Source organism: Amphiprion ocellaris, chromosome 15 (assembly GCF_022539595.1).
Source record: "Amphiprion ocellaris isolate individual 3 ecotype Okinawa chromosome 15, ASM2253959v1, whole genome shotgun sequence".
Classification (NCBI taxonomy): domain Eukaryota; kingdom Metazoa; phylum Chordata; class Actinopteri; family Pomacentridae; genus Amphiprion; species Amphiprion ocellaris.
In genome coordinates this window covers 5,440,619-5,465,913 of record NC_072780.1, presented here as the reverse complement: position 1 = coordinate 5,465,913, position 25,295 = coordinate 5,440,619, and the positions used below count along the sequence as shown (strand labels likewise).

The 25,295-nt window shown below is 39.7% G+C and overlaps 1 protein-coding gene across 2 annotated transcripts in view; it reads left to right on the top strand.

Moving 5' to 3' along the window:
* Positions 1-25,295, top strand: part of kmt2ba (lysine (K)-specific methyltransferase 2Ba) — a 34,407-nt gene that overhangs the window by 4,877 nt on the left and 4,235 nt on the right. The window contains exons 3-31 of one of the 2 annotated variants that reach the window (XM_023274503.3): positions 107-273; positions 594-674; positions 1,745-1,901; positions 5,606-5,876; positions 6,886-6,947; positions 7,113-7,364; positions 8,240-8,349; positions 10,562-11,410; positions 12,402-12,515; positions 12,651-12,797; positions 13,188-13,280; positions 14,055-14,172; positions 14,330-14,443; positions 14,879-15,069; positions 15,220-15,321; positions 15,574-15,684; positions 15,896-15,972; positions 16,147-16,328; positions 16,525-16,592; positions 16,932-17,066; positions 17,178-17,336; positions 17,456-17,573; positions 17,706-17,784; positions 18,410-18,570; positions 18,842-19,003; positions 19,188-21,504; positions 22,239-22,358; positions 23,768-23,886; positions 25,080-25,205. In XM_023274503.3, the coding sequence (XP_023130271.2) occupies positions 107-273; positions 594-674; positions 1,745-1,901; positions 5,606-5,876; positions 6,886-6,947; positions 7,113-7,364; positions 8,240-8,349; positions 10,562-11,410; positions 12,402-12,515; positions 12,651-12,797; positions 13,188-13,280; positions 14,055-14,172; positions 14,330-14,443; positions 14,879-15,069; positions 15,220-15,321; positions 15,574-15,684; positions 15,896-15,972; positions 16,147-16,328; positions 16,525-16,592; positions 16,932-17,066; positions 17,178-17,336; positions 17,456-17,573; positions 17,706-17,784; positions 18,410-18,570; positions 18,842-19,003; positions 19,188-21,504; positions 22,239-22,358; positions 23,768-23,886; positions 25,080-25,205 (6,762 nt within the window). The remainder of the gene's footprint in view (positions 1-106; positions 274-593; positions 675-1,744; positions 1,902-5,605; positions 5,877-6,885; positions 6,948-7,112; positions 7,365-8,239; positions 8,350-10,561; positions 11,411-12,401; positions 12,516-12,650; positions 12,798-13,187; positions 13,281-14,054; positions 14,173-14,329; positions 14,444-14,878; positions 15,070-15,219; positions 15,322-15,573; positions 15,685-15,895; positions 15,973-16,146; positions 16,329-16,524; positions 16,593-16,931; positions 17,067-17,177; positions 17,337-17,455; positions 17,574-17,705; positions 17,785-18,409; positions 18,571-18,841; positions 19,004-19,187; positions 21,505-22,238; positions 22,359-23,767; positions 23,887-25,079; positions 25,206-25,295) is intronic. The other variant, XM_023274512.3, reaches the window with a different exon arrangement.

Here is a 25,295-nt window from a genome sequence, read left to right as displayed (position 1 = left end):
CATTTTAGGTTTTGGGTGGTATTTAATTGGTGTGATTAACTGTTTTCTCAAAGTTTTCTTGTAAATCATCTAACTAGAGTTTCTTTATTTGTTCTGTTTGACACAGACAAAGCGGAAATCGTGGCTGAGGAGAATCGTGAGTCCTCCGAAGTCAGCGGGCCCAGCCCTCGAATTGGTCTCAGCGGAGCTAATAAGAGGATGCTCCACCTGCTGAAGAAAGCCAAAGTTCAGCTCATCAAGATCGATCAGCAGAAGCAGCTCAAGTTATCACAGGTAAGAGTCGATTTTCTGCTCTTAAAGATGGTCATAATTAGACATAAAAGACTGTAAAGCATTATTAAATCCATGCTTTGACTGCACATCGAAGATAGTTTTTGCTGATGATGACTGCTGGCCAAACTAACATCGTCCAAAATCAGTGCACTGAAAGCAGAATTGCTCATGCAACATTTGTGTTGTCCTCTTATTTTAGTCTGAGCTTGTCAGACAGATTGCATGTTCTTTGGCTGTTTATTTAAAATGATATTGCAACATAATGATATTGTAGTGTCTCATACATAAAGCTTGTTTTTCTTTCTTGTCTGGCCCAATAGTTGGGCACGAGAGAAACACGTGTGCCAGTGAGTGGAAGAAGGAGGAGAACTGGCTTGACTCCCAAAGAATGTAGCCCTCAGGTAACATTTTTAATCTGTAAATGTGCATTTTTAAGTTACTTGTATGTGTTTGAATGAATTGAAGCAGGATAAGTTCACTTCATTTGTTGTAATTACTTGTTGTTTGGGGCCGGTCCAGTTTTACTTGTGGAGCTCTTTAAAATACAGACAACTGATCAATAAAGAGTGAGCAATAAAGACATTGATTGGAATATAATTAGTTGTGGAACGCGATTAAAAAACTATTTAATCAAATTAATTACAGGCTTTGTAATTAATCGGTTTCGGTTTTGTAATTAATCGGTTTCGTCTGGGGCCCGACCGATTTATCGGCCGGCCGATTAAATCGGGCGATTATAGGCCAGACTTTTTCTGATTAAATGCTGATATATTCTTAATTTCTCATAAAGCAGTAAATGCTGTTAAGTGTCAGAGTCACGCAGAATGATGTCCTTGCACCATTTGTCCAAAACATGGAGCTCTGACTCTGTACAATCCTCAGGCCTCACCGCTGTCTTCTCAGTAGTGTGCAGGAGTAAGCTACAGCCAGTAGCTGAGTAGAGAAAATGTGATTTAAGGTTAAAGGGCATCAGACTGCTGCAAGACAAGATGTATTTCATAACTCATTTATAGACTGACTCTTTCTTTAAGGTTGTATAATTTCCCGGCGGTTTAATGCTTTGTTGCATGTTTTTGTACTTCAAAATTCCTCACTCTTGTAAAATTAAGCAAATACTGAAGGACAAAGTATTGTAAAACAGTAAAATGTTCTACCTGTAATTCATATCTTTGTTGCTGTAAGCGTTAAGGGACCAAAAAATAAATGATTTTGTTCATTATAGATTTTCTTAAATTAATCGGGCAATTAATCGGTTAGCGTAATTTTTTTCTGCCAAATATCGGAATCGGCATCAGCCTCAAAAAATCCATATCGGTCGGCCCCTAATTTGTTTATACTTTATACTTCATGTTGAAGCATATTCAAGGGGCTAGATAACATTATAAGGTTTATTTATCATCAGTGTTTCCATGAATTGTCGTAATCTAAATATTTCCACACTTAACATCTGCTGTTCTGTGTGCTTGTGCAGGAGCAGCCGCTTGGTGGTCCAAGAATCAAACATGTGTGTCGAGCAGCAGCAGTGGCTTTAGGGCAGCCTCGTGCCATGGTACCAGATGATATTCCCAGACTCAGCGCTCTGCCGCTTCACGAGAGAGAAGGCATCACCTGCTCTCCTGCAGCCGAAGGTACCATCCATTACCATGTGTTTTTTTTGTTAGTTTTTTAATAAAATGGATTTACTGGCATTGCACTCTGTATGTGCAGTGAGTTTAACTGAGGTTTATAAAGCAAAGAACTGACTGATTTGAAATTAAATCAGAATTCACATGTTCCAAATTCAAATCAACGTATTTTACCCACCATGTAAATTTTGTTAGTGACACATACAATTATTTAAATGTGTACTGTTATTTGTTTTTAACAGTAAATCACATGTTAATTCAATTTAATTTGCTTGTCAAATAATCTGTTTGAGATGTCAGAAACTGATACACAATACAACACAAAAGGAGAGATCTCAGCCAAAGATGACTTCAATTTGAAAGTATTTATGGGTCCTGACATCTTAAAAAGCAGTTTCTTCAACCAAAAAAATAAAAAAAAACATCAGTGGTATTAAAGTCTTAAGTCTGACAGGCTTAAAGTGTTGAATTTAATTTACAGAAGTTTCATATCTCAGAATATTTTGTTGCCTATTGGCATTCATGTTAGTGTAAATGTTTCTAAATGTGATCCTAGGTTGTTGGAAGATGCTTCTAAACTGAAAGGATTATTGTGACAGTACAGTGTGCTGTTTAATCCTATTTTGTAGGGTTTCAGTCAACACCAGCATGCATAAATGTACAAATTTGAATTTAACTCTACAAAGCAAGCTGATATGTAGATGCACAACAACAGCCGGTGGAAGACAGCAAAGAGTACACATAATTAAATAATTACACAACATTACACATGATTAAAGGACACACAATTAAATGGAAAAATAGATGAATACATGAATAAGATAAAACCCCAACCCGAGGCGTCAATTAGTTTATGGTTTCATCCTGCTGCACAACCTCTATATCATCCATCATCCATCCATTTTATGGCACTTATTCAGGTCTAGTTTGCATTAATTTGTTGATTGATGTCATTAGATATTATTGTATACTGCTGGGAGATACTGAAAAAATGATTTAACAACGGAGCTTGACCAATAAATCAGTCAGGCATCATCTCATTGCGCTTGTGTTAGTGTGTGGGTATCTGCCTACAGATAAGTGAAAATACATGAATACCAAGTTGGGAAATGTTTGATCAAAGGACAGTAGTGACGGGCGGATTTTGTTTTGCACTTTGTGGTAACGCTTGTTAAAAAAATAGTGGAACCCTGTCATAAAATTTTATTTTTTAGGTTGTGGGGAGAAAAAAAAATAAGGGATTTTTTTCCATATATGTTTATCTGGCTCAAAAATTCTGTATCAGTCCAGCTGTAAAAAAACAACAACAAAAAAACTATTTATTTATTTTCCGTCGTACTTTGATTCTTTGGTTGGTAATATTGTAAAATTGATTTTGTAGGGTTAAAGCTGAACACTTCACGGACAAGTTCAGAGGCTTACATCCAAGGGCTGCACAATTAATCAAAATTGTCACTGAAATTGCAATATGGCCAAATGGCCAAGTGCAATAATCAAACTGCAGCAGTTTTTTAATACAGGTAAAATGTGACAATTATAATTTTCTCCTTACAAAAGGGAAACATGCTTGATTTTTTTTGTTGGATTTTGTTCATTGTAAAAGAAATGACAAAAATGGCCCATTTCATTGAAATTGTTGCTCAATTTGCCGTCTTTACAAAATAATCTCAACATTTTAATTATTTATGTTTTGGCATATTGTGCAGACTTATTACATCCCTACAGCTTACATCAACACAATATATATGGGTAAACTTGTGTTGTTTTAAATGTACTGTCTAAACATAGGTGACTTGTCTCAGCAGCATACAGGGGGTCCTCGGTTTCCGAGGCCATCAACCTAAGGCGTTTTGTCGGAACTAGTTACATGAAACTAGTGGACGAGCAGAGCAGAAGAATACATCATCAAGTGGCACTATAGGATGGCTTTGTTCACATTCGCTGGTTGTACGCCACCTTGGATTGTGCTACATTCACTACCTTTTTGCCCTTCATTATGGCTCCCAAGCATAAGTCAGACTCTTCTGATGGCAGAGCTTCGAAGAGAAGAAAAGCCATCTCCATGGAAGTGAAGTTACATAGAATGAAACGCTCGGAACAGGGCAAAACACAGACGGAACATCGGTCAAGTTGTGAAAAACAGTGTAACATATTGTAGCGACACGATGATGGAGTGAGACTTTATCTGGCTCTCTGGTCGTTTATTGAACCTTCACACAGGCTACTGCGGGCCGCAGTCAACGCCAAAATAACTAAAAAAAGAAACGATAACTTAGATCCCGAATTAGTCGCTGTTCCCAGCTCTCTCTCGTTTGATACACACACACACATAGACACACACTACTGCTGACTCTCAGCCAATCAGAGGTGAGCTAACTAAACATGGCACGTTCACTGAAATTACGTAAATCTGGAACTGAACAATAAACATTGAAACATCAACAACAATATCAATCCATTACAATATTTTGTTATCTTCTTGTAAAATGAGTCATACATGCATGAAAGTTGTTGGTATTGATGACCTTTCCGATGAACTGATCGATATCGTGATGCACTTAACGGCTTTGCTTGCGTTGTCGCCGGAGTTCCGACTTGCGGCAAAAATCGACTTACATCACACCGTAGCAACGGAACTAAAACGTAAGTCAAGGACCCCCTGTATTCCAAGGTGTGCAGCATCAGCTGTTGCCTCTGTGTAGCTGACATTGCCACAACCTAGAATAGTCAGGATTATGGCTTCATTCACAAACTGACTGTAATGTAATGGATAGGCTTGATACTGAATGTAACTGTGTTCTCAGGTAGGTTAACTATCTTTCAGTCCAGTTCATCGTGAATGTTTCATCAGTGTTATCCAGACTCAGATTTATTCCTGACGTTTTGTTTGCTTGGCAAAGCTGCTAGTGTATCATATCGAAAACACTGACAAGCTACAATATTCTTTCAAACTGACTAGTTCCTGCAATTATAAACACACACTCAAAAAATTTTTTAAATGTGTTAAATAGCACAATTTTGGTATCTTTGGCAAATGAGCAGAAAAACAGCTTTGTTAGCTCAATGTAGTTGTAACTAAAATATTTGCCAGCAAAAATATCTTTTGTCACACACAGATTAGCCACCGCTGTTGGAAAGCTTTACCCAACACTGGTCAAGTGAGCATCACTCAGTATGAGGTGAGGAAGTGCTGTTTGACAAACAGACTCACTGAACACATCTAGTGCCGAAAGCAAAAAGTGATCCTGTCACAAGAGTATTCCAGATGCAGTAATTAGTTTAAATTATAGCAACCCATGTGTACATTTTATCTGAAGTCTGAGGTTGCTTTGTGCCAGCTGACATGAAAATACTTCCACTGGGGGATTCAAGAGGATGTCATTAATGTTCAGAAGGATTTGGTAAGCAAGTTTCCACCAGTAATAGATTTTGACTCAACTTTATCTTAGTGCATCCCTAGATTTCCAACACTTAAGACAGACAGTAACGTGTAGCTGTGGAAACCAAGCTTACGTATTGGACAGAAAGTCCAGTAAATGCGCATATAATCATCTCCAGTCACAGCAGTTAGATCTGTAACGTCTCCAGCAGACTGAGTAGTAAGTTCTGGCATCCACAGTTGTTGCCCCCCTCATCACATGTATGTACTGATGATTCAAACGTGTGCTGTGGCTCGTTTACCCATCCGCTCTGTCTCTTGCCTGCAGATGTGGCAGATGATGACGATGACATCTCTGATAAGGGCAGGGCCCAGTGGATTGTCTCTCAGGAAAACATCCAGCGCAGGAGGAGAGGGAGGGGGAGGAGCCACAGGTTCAGAAAACGCAAGATGCTGAGTCGGTATGCGCCTGGAGGAGTCCGTTCCCGGCGCTGTGGACGCTGCAAAGGCTGTTTGGTGGAGGAGGACTGTGCAAAGTGTATGAACTGCCTGGATAAGCCCAAGTTCGGGGGGCCCAACACCAAGCGGCAGTGCTGCATGTAAGTTAAACCAATCACAAATTCAGATTATCATTCAGGTTATTTTGCAGGCAGGTTGGTGAATTATTTTACTGTGCCGGATTGCAGGATGTTGCATGGATGTTTCTCACACAGTGGTAAGCTTTTGATGCAGCTTTAGTAAATATTTGAAAGGCATTTGCAATTTTTGCCACAGAAAACTCTCACAGAACTAGCAGTATAAGTGAATCAACTTTTCAAATAAATGTGAATATCCTGTTTTTTTCCTGCTTTGCCATTGAAACATTCTTCTGAGCAAGCAGATGTCTAAGCTATGTATTTATTTGCTTGTTACCTTTAACAATTATGTCAGACTTTTAGGACAGTATGTGAGTTTTTTTTGACCAGAGTTAGATAAGTAGATCAATGTAACACTCTTAGCATAACGACCGCAAACAATAAGAAACAGTTGTCCATCCAATATCTACCTGCATCTGTAAAGCATACAAATTAGCATGTTCTATTTTGTAAACAGCTAAATCTGGCTTGTTGTGGTTTTATAGTAGTCACGGTTCAAGCGATGTAACTTCATGGAGTCTCCTTTTGATAGCCAGACTAGCTGTTTACCTCGTTCCAGTCTTTACACTAATGTTAGGCATACATTCATGTTTGCCACAAAGTCATTTAATGCTCCACTAAAATGAAAATAAGCATAAATTCAGCTGTGTGCTTTGAAGACAAGCCATACAAATCATCCAGCTAGTGTGTTTGGGGAAAATCATTTCAATTTGGGACTCAAAAAGGTAAGTTTTGTAGTGCTGTCACATCCTGAAATGTTTAATTGGTGCTTAAAATACTGCTTACCTTTTAGTTGAAGAACTTTTGTACATGAAACATGAAAATACTTTTCATTTCTTTCCAGTAACACATTTTAAACAATCCCGTTAATGAAGGCAAGTCGACTCTTACAGTTAAACACATTTATAGATGGTGTACACATGAACTTTACCTTGAACGGATAATTAAATTTTGCCATTTCCTCTTCCCCTAGATATAGAAGGTGTGAGCGGATTGAAAAAGCGAAGCTCGAGCGTATTTTCAGGCCGTTCAAAGGTATGTCTCTAATTACACAGGCTGCCGTTCTCATTTTTGTCCCTGAATGAATATTTATTTCTGTGAGTTTGTACTAATTCATTTGCTTAATTAAAAAGAATAAAGGCAGTACATCTGTATATGCAGTTTGTATACATAATTAATCAGAAGCCTTCCTTTTCTCAGCCCAGGGGAGGCGCTTGTCAGGCTCCATGTCAAGCAGCGATGATACGAACTGGAAGTACGGAGGCGAAGGATCGTCCTCGATGGCGCTTGGAGTCAGGAAACAGTCCCTGCGTAACATCATACCGCGCTCTTACAGCAGCCTACTTAAATCTGAATCTGAGGAGGAGGAGGAGGAGGAGGAAGAACAACAACAGGAAGACAAGGCAGATAAATCAACAGTCAAGCCAAATGTAGCTGCTGCTGGCAACCAAGGTAACTGAAGCTTTGTTTTTGTGACTCAGAGGTCACTGTATTTTTGCAGATAGTTTGCTTGAAGCATCATCAATTGCAGCGTTCTGTTGATCTATCATAGATGTTTTATATATTAAATTACCAACAGGCAGATCACAAATCACGTTAACTTTAATATTCCTTAAGAGCAGATAACAGATGCTAAGACAAATTAAGCAGCCAATAGTTCCAATGCCATTTTCTTAGCTAAAGGACTGGATTTTATCTGCTGAGACTAAACTGAAATATTGGAAAGCCTCTTAAAAAGCCAAAAAAGAAGATAAACTGAAGGGTTTTCCCCGCCATTTTAAGCTGAATTAACTATGCTGAGTTGTCCACTGGTTTGGGGAGAAAACAGTTCATCATGTAGACTTATTATTATGTATCTGAACATGATTGCAAGTCTTATTTGTAACCGTAATGTTGCTTAGCAAATTGGTGTTTTTACACTGAATGTTTCAACATTAACCAGTACCAGAAGTAATAGATCAGCCGACTGTCATGTGCTGGAGATTGTAAAGGTCCCTGTAACATGTTGTACTGTCGCAGATTCAATAAATTCACAATCAGCATCAGGAAAATCGGCCGCCACAGGTAATGAGCCAAAAAAAACAGTTTGAAAATGCGGATTCACCCTTTGCAAAATAGCCTGAACTGTTGTTTGTATAGTAATCCTCAGAATGAGTAACATAAACTTTAATCATTGCCAGATTAGGGATGAAAATATTTTACAAGCTCAGTGTTTGTGAATCTGTCCACATTTTTCATTCAACCAAACACTTTGTAAGAATATTTTTGTTTCAAACTGACTAGCAGAGTCAGAATTGTGTCTTAACTTTGTGTATGTTATTTTGGAGATGTTGCTGCTCAGGATGGTGGATCACTGCCAGACGACACACCGACTGAGGCGGTGAAGAATCGTCGACCATTCTCCAGAGGAGCTGGAAGCAGACCAAGACCGTACAAGGTAAAAGCACCGAGCAGGTTTTCCTTCTCGCATCAAATATACCACCTATTCAAGCCTGGGTCAAATGGTATTTATTGGAAAAAGATTTTTTGCTTGTATTAGTTGTCTGCTAAATTTCTGGACAGGTGGTGTTTTCAAATTTTCAAATAGTGCAAAACCATCGAACAGAATTGTCAGTTGAACATAACAAAATAGTTGACAGTCAAATCACAGTTTAAATAACATCAACAATTATTTCCAAATAATACTTTGCCCAGGTCTGCATTTGTGTTGAAATATTAAATAATTCTAATACCATCTTTCAAATTCAGCCTCACTAATATTCTGTTTCTGACTTTAAGCTTCATACTAAATTCTCTGCATGTACTTACCTGTTTAGTACATTACAGATGAATTAATATGCATTGATAGTACATTATAGCATGCTCTTTATTCCTTGTGGCAGCATGATATACTTGAGTCTCTGTTTTAGGCAGTGTCTTGTTTTGGCGTCTGTGCTTTTGGCCAGTTTGTTTTGTGTTCTCGTGGTAGAATATTGGTTTTGAGATGTATATCTTCATATTTTAATTAGATGGACAAAACTGTGTCATGTTATTATGTGTTTTACTTCCTGGAGTCTCTGCTGATTACTTTACAACTTCATGGTGATGTCAAGACTCCAGGAACTGACTGAAATCAGCAGAAAAAAAAACACGTACTTTGTAGCGTGTTTTCAGGTGGTAGAGTGGTAAAAGAGTTTCTTCTCCCAAAATGTAGGTCTGTTCATTTAGATTAGTATGTAATTTAAAGGAAATTCTGTTCTCAGGTTTATTAAGGAGGAGACGATTCTTAATTTTGTACTGCATGGTAAAGATAGGAGCCTGTTTAGTAGTAAATCTATTTGGTCACTGCATAGTAAAAACCAGCATTGCTTCCTCACGCTTTTGAATTCAATGTTAAAAAGCCGTTTGCTTTGTTGTTACACAAGCTATCATGTATGACTGTTGGCTGTGACTCTTTGCTTCTGCTTATTCTAGCTGGCATTTGACTTTTTCAGCTCTAAACTAATCAAGCAAACTGGTACTTTTTACAACAGACTTTTTATCAATTGTCAAATCTCGTTCTTCTTTTTTGAAAATATAGGTTGACAAATATATTTTTCAAGGCTGTAACTGGCAAGCATTTACAAAACTTCACTGAAATTTCTTTGCTTATTTGTCTTCTACTTAGGTTTAATTAAAAGGGAACTTCTCAACATTTATACTTCAGTGTCGACAGGCTATTACTTATGATGTGTAACCCATCAGATTGGTGACAGTGTTGACCACAGATCTTCATCAGACCCCAAGTAGTTCATTTTTGAATGAATTAATTTTTTTATCTGGAATCAGTTTTAAAAACAAGAAAGATACTCATTAAATGCTGCATATCAGACCTGATAATATTTCTACCCCTACTTGAAAGAATTGTCTATAAGAAAAAGAAATTGAAATCTGCATTGCTTGAATCCTCTTTATAATTCCTAATAACCACTGCAAGACTAAATGTTGGCTTTATCTCAATCTGTATTTGTTGGTTTGCAAATTTGTAGTGTTGGTTTTACCAAGAGTGTATGTACACATAGATGCAGTGAAAAACGCTTTGTGACTGGCAGCATTGGAGAGGTTACAATAGGAGTGTGTAACCATTGCTGCTCTGCACAATTATGTCATTGTGGCTCTTGATATGAACTCTTTCTTTGTGTTTTCTAACTGCAACACAGCAGGTGCAGTGTCTTTTCAAATCTTACAGTGTGGTGATTTGAACATGTAAATTTGGTCATGCTACTGATCAGCCTGGCTCTTTGGATGAACTGTCCACACACCAGATTTGTTAGCGGTGGTGTTTAACAAATTTTCACACAGTCTCGGTTAGTGTTCAGTTTGTAGCAGTTGGATTTCTAAATAAGTTGTTGAGCTGTGTGTTGGGCTGAGTGCTTCTCTAGCGTTTCCATCACCACCCAGTCACATTTCTATGCGTGTATCTCTGCTGCTCCTGAATGCATTTGCTAAATTCCTCTTTATCTTTTAATTAGTTCCTATTTCTGGCTAACACATTACTCTGAAAGTTGTAGTCCTCCTCCTTTTTTCTGTCACTTTGGTTGCTGCCGGTCGCCGTCTCTGCATGTCACTACTGTTGGTGTCACTTTGGAACCTGTCTTGCTGGTTGGCTTAGGCAGTTCCCTCCTCCGCAGGCACAGGAGAGCACAGAGGAGATGGAGCCCCGAGAAACTTTCCCTGAACCCAGGCCATCCAGGAGCCCAATGCCGAAGCTGCAGCAGCAGCTACAAATACACTTATACCGCCTGCCTGACTTTATCCTGCAGTCTGCTCTGTCGTCCCAGTCTGTGGATATTTCAGACTCACATCCACTGTTGACCCAGCTTGTAACACGACCCGCTATTTCACAGTCATCCCAAATAAACTGTCCTCCAAATTTGTCTCAGCCTGAAATGCATCCCTCTTCTCCACTTTCACCTCATCCAATAACAGACTCTCCACAGAAATCTCTGCTGTTGCATTTGCATCGTTTGCCTCAGTCTGTGACGCCCTTGCATTTGCACAAACCTGTACCATCACCATCATCATCGTCATCTCCTCCATCATCTCAGCAACATCCACAGTCCTTACTGCACTCAGCCCTGACAGACAGTTCATCACAGTTGTGTTTTCAGGAACAACCAGAGTCTGAGGTGCAGCACCCAGATGTTTTGACGGAGACAAACAGAGATAGCACAGATAAGGCTTTGCACACAGTTGTGCCAGGGATTCCTGAGACTGTCAAGCCAGGCAGAGAGTTACAGGATGACAACCAAGAGGAGAAGCAGGAGGACAGACGAGAGGAGCCACCTGAGGAGGACAAGAAGGATTCTTCAGTAAAAGAGACAGTGCCGCAAAACTGTCCAACAACTGACCTACACTATGTCCTTCGTTCCCAGAATCTGGCAGAGTGTGCATCAGTGAACACCCTGACGGGTTTAACTAATGGATTTCCCCAAAAGGGCCTGTTGCAGAACAAGTACAAGATCCGTGTAGACTTTAAGGTAAGTCTGTACTAGTATCCGCTGTGTCAAACTGACTGTAAGCTACTTTTCCGGACCGGTATTATGTAAGACAAAAGTTGCTTAGCTACATTCACATTAATATATTTTGATTTTTAAAAATAGAATAAAATTTCTGCTAAATTTACACCCAGTGTTCACATGACTCCAGTGTTTTGGGACCTCTAAAACGCAGTTTTAGTTTGAAATAACCAGAGATTTTAGACAACAGTGACACAGGGAGACACGCATGTTCACTTGTTTCTTATCAAGCCCTGTGTTACTAAGTTACCTACTGTTTTTTTTGAGTGCAAAATGATGAACATGTAGTGGATTTGATGGAGAGCTCAAGGATACACATTAGGGAAATGTTCACTGTGGTACTGAATCCAGTAAGAAGTTGGGTAATTTTCGCGTAGATTTTAACACAGTCTAAACTTCATTTTGCAATCAGACCATTAGAAAGAGGAGAATTCAATCTTTAGTGCAAAAAAAAAAAAACAAACATCTGCTGGCTACAGTCATTTTAATAAAAAAAAAGATTCCTGTACAGCTCTAAAATAATTGCAACATAAATATGCGTCTCATTTTAGTAGCAGATCTGAGTTAGTGCAGTTAAAACTAAAGTTCTACTGTTTAATTGAGCACAGCAGTTACATCTGGGGGGTTTGATTGACAGTTGACTGCCCTTACCAGAAGCTGAAGGCTCTGTGCTGTTTATGACTGACTGCACAGTCCAGACTAGCTTTATTATTATTGAATAACACAATTTTGTAAGCTAAAAATACAACATATTTTGTCAGGCTGTATAAATTGACAGTGTCCGGCAGGAGACTGGAGTAGGATTGTTTAGTATTACAAGATGTGAAGGCAGCATTTTTTGTAACCAAGAAGCTGCTTATTTTCTTGCCATTACTGGTCAAAGAAGTAATTTAGCACCCTAAGAAAAAGCGTGATCAATTTCTTAATGGTTTGTTTGTGCTGTGTCTACCAGGAGGACTGTGCTGTCCAGAACGTATGGCTGATGGGCGGCCTCAGTGTTCTCACTTCTGTTCCAACCACGCCACAGCCCGTCTGTCTGCTCTGTGCAAGTAAAGGAAGACATGAGGTAAGAAAGCCTGAATTTTCTGGCAAGATATTAAGTGTAAACCTAAATTTATAAGTGTAATTAGGACCCTCAGTGGGTCTTACAATGCCTAAATGAATGACCTGGATGTGTTTTTGGCTTGCTTGTGTCCATCAGATGATATTCTGCCAGATCTGCTGTGAGCCCTTCCACAATTTCTGCCTCTCACCCGAGGAGCGCCCCCTGGAGGAGAACAAGGAGAACTGGTGTTGCAGGCGCTGCAAGTTCTGTAACGTTTGTGGTCGTAGAAGCAAAAGCACGAAGGTATGCGGCTTAATGTCACTTAGGATGTAGAACTAAAAAAAATCTACAGATACAACCATGCAAAGAATCTGAATAACAGAAAGATTTTTATTTAATTTCATGTGATTTGTGCACTTTGGCAATTCATTCTTTTGGAGTTGTTTTTGCCTGTAGTAATTGTTTAATGGAGCATATCTGTGGAAATCTATGTTTAATTTGTTTATATTAACTCAATCCTTTAAATGCAATGTCACATGATACAATGTACATGATTTTGTACACTGGACATTAAGAGCATATTATTCTGTTAAGTTTATTTGCTTTTTTGTTATATATTTGAATTTTTAAAAATGGGACAGTTAAATAGTGACCTCACCAATTAACACATAATTTGTTGTTTTTTATCCATAGCCTGTGTTGCAGTGCAGGCGATGCCAGACCTCTTACCACCCTTCCTGCTTGGGACCAACATACCCAAAGCCTCTGAACTGCAGCATGCCCTGGGTAATAAGCGTACACACAAATTTACTGGCATTGTCTTTGGAATATTGAGAGAAAATACAGTTTTTTCCTGCCTGTGAATGATTGAACATATGTATGTAGAACATGTGCTACATTGGCATTTTTCTACTTTACATAAAAATTTGTGCAATTTTATTTAATTCTTTATTTTACCAGTTAAGATCAGTTGAGAACAGTTTCTCATTTACAGTGATGACCTGGCAAGAGGCCCCAGCAGAAAGAAATACAACAAATAAACAGTACATATACAACAAAGGACTCACAAGTGTTTAAACAGAAATTAAAAACAGTCTAAATAATGCTAGCGATTCAGTGACAACAGTCAGCATGTGCAGCGGTCAGCGAGGGTCTGCTGTAGCTTCTGCTTAAACGTGTAAAGTGATGGAAGAGATGACAGTTTCAGAGACTTTTGGAGGGAATTCCAATCGATTGCTGCAGCAATAAAGATAACCTGTGCAATATTAATACTTAGGTCAATATTTCCATTTATGTAAGAATCTGTGCAATAACACTGGCATGTGAAAGAATGTTATTTCTTAAGTATATCTTGGTTTAAATTCAATATTTATTTTGTACTTAATTTCCTTAAAATTTGCACTACCTTTTCTGCTATAACACTGTAAATTTCCCCACAGGGGGATTAATAAAGGCTCATCTTATCTAAAATGAATTGTAGTATACATAGGAGGATAAGTGTCAAGACCTATTACACTGTACATCATAGATGTAATATTGTTTTTTCTTGACATTGTGCAGGTGTGCATGACATGCATTCGGTGTAAAAGTTGCGGTGTGACTCCTGGAAAGACGCTGGACTTGGCCTGGAACCACGAGCAGGATCTCTGTCCCGAATGCACTTGTCTCCGCAACAAAGGTGAGACACCAGTAGTTGCTCTAGGCTCAGTGATTAGTTAATACTGAATACTAAACAAGTCAGTGTTGCCGAAAAGAATGACCCGGACATATATGCTTATAGCTCAAGTATGATGCACCAGAAATGGATGACTGATGTATGCCTTTATTCGCATCAGGTAATTTCTGCACCGTCTGCCAGAAGTGTTATGAAGACAGCAGCCAACCTTCACAGATGATTCGGTGTTTGAAGTGCAGCCACTGGATTCATTACAGCTGTGAAGGACTTTCAGGTGAGTGAAGAGGTTAATTACAGCCAATATTATATTCCTGCTGCCTCGTTGTTAGGTGTAGTGTTTTGTAAGATTTAATGTTTTCTATAGAAAGTTACAGTTTGTGGAACAGTTTGATTATTTATATGAAAGAATGAAGTCGTTTACACAATGAAGCATCTGTATGGCTATTTAAAAAATTACGAATTAAGAGGACATTATTTTAATTACAGGTTTACAAAAAGTAAGCATACAGTTCTAATTTATATAATAATAATCTGAATAAATAATAATGTAAACTAATTTCATGCATTGCTTTTATCTCGGCATGTTATACCAAACAGACTATATGTCCTTGTGACATAAAGAATTGTACCCGATATATTAAAAAAATTAAGATTACGTTTAACTTTTGATTCAGAAACAAACCTCATTTTGTTCGTGTTGTTGTTACAGAGGAGCTTTTTGGGCTCCTGTCAAGTCAGCTTGACAAAATGGATTTCACCTGTTCGACCTGCAGTCAGCGCCGAACTGAGCGCAGCAGCTTGAAGGAGGAGCTGCAGAGCAGATTGATGACCGGACTGGAGGAGGTGCTCACCGACCTCCTCTCCTCCAGCAGCACTCGGCACCTCATTATCTGCAAAGCGGTAAGAGCTACCTGCGGGACTCTGAGAAATAATGTACAGAAACAAATTAAATGAAAGTGTTTGTCCTGTTAAGCTTCTGTCTCCTCTACAGATGTGTTTAATTCAGATGTATGACTAAATTAGTTCTCTTAATATTTTATTGTCTTTCAGTGTCAGCAAACAGGCACTACACAGTTTTCCAAAAAACTGCAACCAGTCTGTGATCTGCAAGCCGTGGAGAAGAAATTTAAAAGGGGCAGTTACACCACAATAGTGAGTATATTGTTTTTATTCACCTGCTAATTATTGGATCCAGCACATGACAACAATCAGTACAAAAGCAGTCAGTAATAAAAAGAAAGTAGAAAGCAACATGTTTCTTAGCTCACTGTTAGAAGCAAATGAGAATAGCAGTGAAGTCAGTTGTCTGCACACATACTGCTTTTAAACAGTTTTTTTTCCTGAAATCCACTCCTGTGAGATGCTCCTGACTGAAGCTTTTGTTTTTTCTTATCGCTCCCTCAGAAAACCTTTCATGCGGATATCACATTTGTGATGAGGCAACGACTGAAGGAAGAAGAGTTTCTCCCTGAGAATCAGAGGCCGACCATTCACTCCAGAACATACTATGACAACGTGAGCTTCCCTCTCCTCATTCTCACATGCTGGTTATTTTTAGAAACCCACACCATCACTGTTTTCCACTGGAAAAAACTCTTGGTTGTGTTTTCATGGTCACTACCTCTGGTTAGACAGGCTGGAATGTGGAGCCTATTGATGAATTGTTAAAAGACTGCAACATTGTCCTATTATGTTTGATCTTACTTGAGTTTTGCATTTGTAACAGGTGATGAGGCAAGTTTTCAGTTGGTTTCCTGCACACCATCTAAAAAAATGGAACTCATTCTCTGAAGAATTCCCGAGGTACGTAGACGTAACTAAACATTATTCGTTCAACTATTATTCCCTCTGCATGTATAATAGAGATTTGTAGTTTAAGCTTTAGGTTACTGTCCTGTGTATAGCGGTGTCACTCAGGATACTGTAGTAGATGGACAAGTGTCTCAGATGTCTCGGTTCATATCCTCTACTCTTTAGCGGCATGCTCCCTGAGGCGGTTCTCCCACCATCTAAGGAGCACAGTTATGCACAGTGGCTGGAGAGGACATACCAGGCCAAGGAGTGCAGGGGCCCACAGATGGGGAAAACTGAGCCTCTGCTGCCCTCATTCATTGCACAGCAGCCTGGCGCATCGCACAGCCTCCCTCTGTATTCAAATGGTATGGAAACTTATTGTAGCCTGTTCTGCATCATGTGAAGCTCAGGAATGTGGTTTAGTCTGAATCTCTGGACTACGGATCATTTATTGTACAGAAAGATCACATTTGTGCAGTTTCTCATTTGGAAAACAAATGTACTATTTTTCTAATTTTGCTTTCTCCTTTTTAAAATATATATGTTCATTTGATCCACCAGAGTCAACCAGGAATGAAGACCTGAGGCAGTGTGCCTTGTGCCAACAATACGGAGACTCCGCCCCCAGTGTGAGTATAGCTGCTCTACTTTGTTTTTTGTTGTGAAGGCTGCAGCTAATAGATAGTGCTAGTTATTTAATGTGTTGTTTCTATTGAAATACGCCTGAAATTAATTAAAAATGCCTATCACAATTTTCTGCAGTCCAAGGTCTCTTAAACAAAATTGTAGCAAACTAGTCATTGAGTTGTTGCCGATCGGCTCAATGCATTTTACATTAAAACCATCTAATACATGACTACAGAATCAGGATATATTGTATGTATATCCTCGCCTGCCATCATCCACAGTAAATAAAAGGGTCACTATCTAAAGTCTGTTAAGCAATGGTTGTATTTTTGTCCTGACAGGAAGCAGGGCGACTCCTGTACTTGGGCCAGAATGAGTGGTCCCATATTAACTGCTGCCTGTGGTCTGCAGAGGTGTATGAGGAGAATAGTGCTCTTCTGCAAGTGCACAGTGCTGTCTCAAGGGGGCGCCACCTGGTAAGACTTATCAATGCATAGATTAAATGGTCATCATGGAGGATTTTGTGTGAGGAGCATTTTGATCAAATTCTAAGTTAATATTCACTGTGTTTGTTCTTCTTCCTCCAGCGTTGCGATCGTTGTGGGCAGTCAGGAGCTACGGTGGGCTGCTGTCTTGCCACCTGTCAGAGTAATTTCCACTTCATGTGTGCTCGAGCCCAGAACTGTGTGTTCCAGCAGGACAGGAAAGTTTACTGCTACAGACACAGGGATCTTGTCAGTACAAAGGTGTGTAGATGAGCTTGTCATTAAATTTTCAATTTTATAATCGTTATAAATCCAAGATTTTCACACATCACACCTACAGGTTTTTGTACATTGCACTGATTGTTTGCAATACCTTCCAGATCGTGTCTGGGAAGGGGTTTGAAGTCCCTCGGCGGGTATATGTAGATTTCGAGGGTATCAATCTCAGAAGAAAGTTCCTTACAGGCCTTGAGCCAGAATCCATAAACATGACCATAGGTAAGAATATCTGGCTGTTGTCTACTGTTGGTTTGGGCGACTTGGCTCAGGATATGTCTCTCCAAAAAGGAATGAAATGCTACTGCTCTATACCTCAGTATGCTGATCTATTTTCTTTCGTTATTGTTCCAGGCTCTCTGCAGATTCAGAAACTTGGTGTCTTGTCCGAGCTGTCGTCAAATGGGAGGATGCTGTATCCTATTGGCTATCAGTAAGTAGTCATCGTCATTATACTCCACAGCCACATTTAGGTAATTCTGGTTAACTTCAAACACAAATATCACGCTTTTTTAAATTGGTTTTTGTACCACCATTTGTAGAAATGCTCCAAATTTTTCATGTTTACTCAAACATTTAAAATGTGTAAATTAGGAGTGTAACAGTACATAAATAAACGGCATGTTTCTTCATTTATTTAACACCATGAACAGACTATGGTTCTGTCTCTCTCTCTAAAAAAAAGTCTGTGCATCTTGCTGCAACCTCTGTAAAATTTACAAAACAAAAACATCAAAATAGATAGTCTCTCAAATAAACAAAAAATAATAAAATAAGAATTCATTAAGGTGGATAGGTTGTGGACAACTGTAGCTTGTGTTTGTTCTCATAATTTGACTGTATTTTTAATTCATATGCATAGTAGCTTTTATTAAAATCTTCATCTTGTGTCTGAAAAAACCACCTAAATTGGAAGACATTAGCTGTGATATATTAGAGAACTCTAACATCATTATGCTACTTTGTTTTGATTCTCTCTTTAAGTCACTGTGTTCATTAACAAGTGTCAGAGCTTGCATTTTTCCATTTTTCATATCTTTTTTCCCTTTATTCTCTAGATGTTCTCGGTTGTACTGGAGCACCGTAGACCCTCGCAGGCGCTGCAAGTACACCTGTAAGGTGACAGAAGTGAGCACACCTCTCCCTGGCGAGGAACAAGACCCCAGGTGGGACCAAGAAGAGAACCACACCATCGTCCACAGTCCCAACCACCGCAGAGGTGAGCAGGATCTTAAAGGTCGCTCCTGTATGGAAACAACCTTGATGAGAGCAGTTAAAGTTACAAAACAGCAGTTACAAAACACCTTAAGCTGCTGAAAGAAGCTTAAGTAAGGCAGAGAGGAACTACAGAGTTTAGGTTTACCACTACAAATAGCACATTTATCCATTTTACATAGGAAGATACAGGAAGTAGGCCAGAATCAGAGAGCTTTTGGGTTATATATGTGACCAGTTATCCTGTGGTTGAGCTCATTGTATTTCTTTGCCAGATATGGAGTCACCAGATCGTTTGAGCTCCTCATCCAGCCCAATTAAGTCCACTACCCCGTCACCCAACTCCAAAACGCACAATATGCCTGGATCTAAAAGTCCTGGTTACACACAAACCAGAAAACCAGCAGGAGGATCATCTCGACCTCTGCCATCTCCAGGTAGGCAGAATTTTAGAGAAAACTGGGTCATTATTATAGCTACGTTTCAAGTCAATTTCCCACCTGTTTGGATAGTTTAGGTGTGCTTTAGGTGCAAATTCAGCATGTCTTGCTGTATTTTCAAAGTGAAACTCTGATATTTACATTGTTCCCTTTGTTCCACTCTCTTATTTGATGCTGTCAGGGTCTGCTCCTCCCAAATCACATCACATCCTGACACTGAGGGACCTGGAGGACACTCGTCGGCCTCGCAGACTCTCATCGAGGAGCCGCTGCAGTTCCTCGCCAACAGAGAGCGACCCATCTGTATCAATGACCCTCCGCTCTGGTGGCACCATCCATTCCAGATGTGCTCTCTTCGGCTCCCCTCCAAGATCATCAAACTTAGGATCAGCTTCACCTCCTCTCTCACGGCAAAACTCATTATCTCCGGTCTGGAGCTCTCCTCCTAGATCCAACTCCAGCATTTCCGCAGGACTGTCCCCTCGGCAAGGAGCCATCACTCACTCCCCCAAAGGGAGGCACAACTTCAGAATCACCACTCCGATTTCTGCAGAGGTTCCCCAAGACTTCCTGGCATCGTCTGAGGCAGAGGATGCAGCTGTGGCCACAACGAACGGGATCTCGCTCGCCCCTGATAACCTGGAGGAGGACGTAGCCCACCTGATGGCCCAGGAGCTGCCGTACACTGTGTTTGACACGGACACGGAGGTGGCTGTAGCCTCCATGCTGAATGCTAAGCTTGACTTTGACGAGTCTCTGCTCACTGAGAATGTGACTCTTCACTGCGGAGCACAAGGCAGTAGAGGAGAGGTGGAAGGCGTCGTGCAGGATGTGGAGATGCAGGAACATAATCAGCAGAATGACTATGAAGATGAAGACTCCAGGCGTTACTTTAAATTTTCACGCACAGTAGTTTGTGACGCAGCGAGCGGCTCGGACTCATCGGGTCAGCTTCCTTCAGTGCAGTCGATCTCACAGTTAGACGGAGCAGACGGCGGGTCAGAGAGCGATGAAAGCGAGGCGGTTGATGATCAAGCTCAGGACACGGATGATGAAGAAGCTAAAATGCACACCAATCATAGCACACCTACTAAACAGCTAACAGTTGCTCTCAAGAGGCTGGAGTCGATTTACAACGTGCAAAAACCAAAAGCTGATGAAGAAGCAACTGAACCAGAGTTTCAGGAAAGTTTTTCACCATCTGTTTATCTTGAATCAGGTTATGCCAACTCTGACCTGCCAGTTCAGGAGGAGGAGGTCCTGGAGACGTCTGAAACACTAGCTACTCAAAATGAAGTGTTTTTGGATTCAGCGACGGGCCATTTAGTTTCTACTGAAGATAGCTCAGTCGTGCACCCAAACAAAAGTGCAGTTGATGACAAAGATGACAGCAGCTCATCAACTGATTCCGTTGAAGAATTTAAAGATGATTTGACTGATCCCGATTACTCTCCAGAGCCTAAAACCAAAAGATCTCCTAACACACAGATGAAAACCATCATAGTGAAGAAAAAAAATCCTACATCAAACCTCAAGCGTTTGTTGCCAAAACCTTCTGTTTTTCCACAGCAGCCGAAACTCAAACTACCTTTACCCCCTCGACCTGTACGGAGTGTAAATAGTGTGCCTATTAGCCCTGCTGCTGCCACTTATTGTGCGGTCCCACGTCCAGTCACATCTCCCATCGTGATCAATGGTTTAAACGCTTTACCTATACAGCCGGGTGCTACACGGGGCAGAACAATTGCTATCCGCTTGGACAGCTCTAAGCCTGGAGGTCAGCAGCAGGTGGCGACTCAGAATCAGGCTGGTTCACCCCAGACCCAGACTCCCTCCCCTCAGGTCCTTCTCGTCAACCGTCAAGGTCAGATTCTGATCAAAGACCCGAGATCCAACACTTACCAGTCACTCAATACAAACTCACCTACCTACAATAAAATCAGCCAGATTGCTAAGATTCTCCACAGCGGTAATGCTCTGCATCACTCTGTTCCTCGTGTCATAATTAAGCCTCGCTCTAACCCTTCTGCCGCAAACGTCTCTCCTGCCGTCAACCACACGACAACTGAGAAAAAAATCATCGTCAGAGTGGTGTCTAAGAAAAGCAGCAGCGCTCCAGCTCCCACAGCTTCTCTCAGTGCACAAACTGTACCTGAAGCAAATTTCTCCATCACTGACGAACCCACGGCTCAGGCTATTATTGAGAGAGCGATGGCTACTCACCGCGACACAGGAAGGACTGCCCCGATCATTCTCGGTAACACTCAGCGGCCAAAAGGCACACATCGAAGACCATCCCAGGTTCCAGAAGCAGAAGACTCCGATCAGTCATCAGCCGGATGTTCAGAATCTGCCAGCAATGAACAAACACAGGCTTCATCACGCCACCAAGTGAGAGTCAAGAGAGTATCATCAGTGTCTGAGCGGCCGTCCAGGAAGAAATCCAAGATGGACTTTTTAAAGGATCCATCAAGTGAGCAGGAGGAACTCGACACCAGGTATGAAGACTTCTGTTTTTTTATTGTAACATAAAAGATGATAATGTGCAGCTTATGTAGTTTATGACAACTGTTTTCGTACTACATGTCAAAATCACGGTGCCTTGAAAGGTGTAAATATTGTTTATTGACTTTTAATACAATTGGTATTTCTATAGATTTTAAAATTAGAAGTATTTTGTTTATGATATTGTGCAGCAAGTTTTTTAAGATTATATACTAACCTTTAATGTTGCTAACCTGCCTGTTTTGTCGTTTTGTTGTTGTATGTAAGCTGCTGAATACTTAGAATTGCCCTCGGGATAAATAAAATATCTATCCATCTATCCATCCATCTATCCATCCATCCATCCATCCATCCATCCATCCATCCATCTATCCATCCATCTATCCATCCACCCATCCAAAATGCTAGCATATGAAGACTAGATTTAGTAAAATATTCTGATGACTGCACGAGATAAATTCTGAAAAGAGCTAGAAGTAATTATTTTTTATCGACCACCAAGACACATAATGTGACGTTCTATAGATATAGAAAATACTTCTATTGTCGTCTGCGCCTGCAGAATTTTCAGCCTTGAGAAAATATATTTTAACGGCATTTTGTGTGACATTGTTTGCCCAAGGTAACAGCAATCAATGCATTAACCTTGCAGCAGCTTGCAGACCTTTGAGAGAGCTGCAAAAATATGCCATAATATAAAATGTAATGCCTCGATGTCTTTTAATAGGTCAAGTGGTGTGAGGATGAAGGCTCCGTCAATAAAAGACGTTCTTGATTTGGACCAGGAGAACCTTTCTGAGCCGCAGCCGCTGAGAATCACCGCTCCACCTCCTCCTACGCCTTCCAGGTTAGTTCATTCTAAAGGTAGCCTTGTATAGGACTTTATTATTGTGCTTTCAAGGTAAGAGAGAAATTCTGAGTGTCAGGCTGTATGGATTTAAGGTCTAAGGTCTCTTTTTAAACATCCTTCAAAGCTGATGATTCCTTGGCGAAAGATTTAGTTCAGGGACTTATCTTCTTATTAATTATCTCAGATAATACATGAGATATTATTTATGTTGTTATTGCTTGTGTCAATATATAATTGCAGGACTTTTTGTATCATAGTTGACATTTTTGCTGTTTTCAGGCTGAAAATCAACATGGCCGCCTATAACCAAACACCACATGGCATTTTTACACAAAGATTCTTCTAAATATTATATATATAATTGAGTAAAATTGAAACAAAGTTATTTATAAAGATATTATAGTAAACCTGTTGACATGCCATAAATCCACACTTGACTCACACACTACTTTATATTAAATAACTCAGAAAGCCTTGGAGTCTTTTGGTTAAACTCATTTTAGTATTTAGCTAATTAGAAGGTGGTTGTCATTCAATTAGGACAGTTATTTAGTTGACAGTTTAGTGATATCCAGTCATTTTTATTAATAAGTGATTGTTTCCATAATAAATAATTATGGAATTTGTAAAGACATGATCATAATGAACATAAAAAACATTGGGTTTTTTACTTTTAATAAAAATGTATGCAAGATATATCCCATGGACTTCAAAAGTCCCTCAATTATATATTGACCCAGTACCCGTTGATCATGTCACTGAAAGTGTGCTCAATTTGAACACACCCGTGAGTTAAGGATGTGCAGTGCCTGATCTTTAAAATTCGATATTATTCTGTCTTTTTTGAGAATTTTAACAATACAGATACTGATTTCAGTTTCAACTGATCATTTCTTGTATGTGATTTTTTTTCAAATTTAATGTTCATTGTTAGGAAAAAACTCATTACACTTAAACTTGAATCCCTTGAGACATTCTGGCCGTGTGATCCCCTCATTTTAAAAACTCACCTGTGAGTTTGAAAGTTATAGCAAAGAAAAGAACAGCCAGAAACTGCTGGGGGTTCAGAGGGTAATTAACAGATCTATTACAGATGCTCTTGTAAGTAGACTAATATATAAAGCTAATAAGTGCTAACAAGTGTAAAACAAAGATAGAAAGACTATGATTAAAGATAGAATAGATAAATGTGCACTTGGTTTTCACAGACGTGTGATACAGAGCAATGTCACATAATTATATCATTTTGCTATCACTGTATTTTTAGTAGCTTGTGAGCATTGATTTTTCCTGTCCTTACAATTAACAGTGACCAAAATTGTGTACATTACTGTATCCATAGAAGTATAATAATGATCACATTTATTGATTATAAATCCACCCGTTTGTTTGTCTTTTATTTTTAGGCGTCCTGAGGTTGTCAGTCCGCCTACATCAGCACAACTCAACAGTCGTGTTCAGGGTAAAACTCACATGTGGGTCAGCGCTCGCCATGGAGACCTCTCTGAGTGGGGCCCTTATTCAGGTTTGTATTTAAACATTTAATGTCTATTAATGTGGATCTCAGTTAGGGGTGGGAATCTTTGGGCACCTCATGATTCGATAATGATTAGTATTCAGGGGCTACAATTTGATAGTAAAACGATTATTGATGCGTCTTTAATTTATGTATATTTATGCACTTTGTCACAACACATTTCTTTTTGTCTTACTCCATAAGCATTCATCACTTGTGACGGCAGCTTTCTAATTGCTTCCTTGATTGTTCTCTGGTCGGTAGTGCCACTAGTAACCGCGGCAACAACAGTCTGCCGTCTCCCCGACTCCTCTGTCAGGTGGAATCAAGTTGTATGGCTTTTCGTGTTTGTTGTGTTGCACAAAGTATTTTATTTTAGCGCAACACAGCTTACATATAGCATGGCTCGACATTTGTAGAAGCCGAAGTGTTTCCACACATCTGCTTTTAAATTAGAAGGAGCAGTTCGGATCTCACGGCAAGGTGGGTGGAGGGTTGTTTTCCTCTGTGCACGTGTCGGTGTGTCCGCTCCAGGTGCGCATCCCAAAGTGTCCCGGAGATGATGCATACTGCACTTCTTAATTCCACATTATTTAGAACCTTCTGTATTACTTTAATTAACCCCTTGACACCTATTGTCGCGAATTTGCAACATACCACTTTCATTCAGACTGCAGCATAGATAGCGTATCCGTTCCCTCAATGCCAATTTTGTGCATATTCAATATGTACCTCGGAACCTTTTACAAGCACTGGTTTTTCGTAGGACCTGTCGGAGTGGGACCTAGTTATTATATATCTGTTATCATTATTATTATTATTATATATCTATGAGTAGTAGATAAATTAACAATCTTCACTTATTTTAGCATCAGCTAGAAAGCAAAAACACACACAAATTTTTTTTTTATTTAATTGTAAATAAATTCAGGCCTCAAGGGGTTAACAGATTTGAATAATCGAAATTTGGATGTTTGTGAATCGATTCAGATTCATCCATGTCCGAGTCGTGATGCATCTACGAATCGGAAATGTCCCCCACCTCCATTCTCAAGTAGCTGTAAATACAGCGGCAACTTTTTAAACAGCAATTTGATGTCTGTAAATGAGGAAACAATCACACAATCTTTTTTTTTTGTTCTTACAGAAACATTTTCAGACGCTTCAGTTTCTTGCTTTTATGCACTCATTTGTTTGTGCAGGTTTCAGCTCAGAGGAAGATGCACCGGCACATAAATACAGAAAGAGGACGTACATGAACCAGCCCCACCTGCGCTTTGAAATCACCAGCGATGATGGCTTTAGTGTTAAAGCTAACAGCATCGAAGGTAAGAGCCGTTTTTTTACTTCTTGTTTGCATCCTGTTGGTGTTTCTAGTGTTTGATGTCATGTTTAATCACATATAAACTGGTTTATTG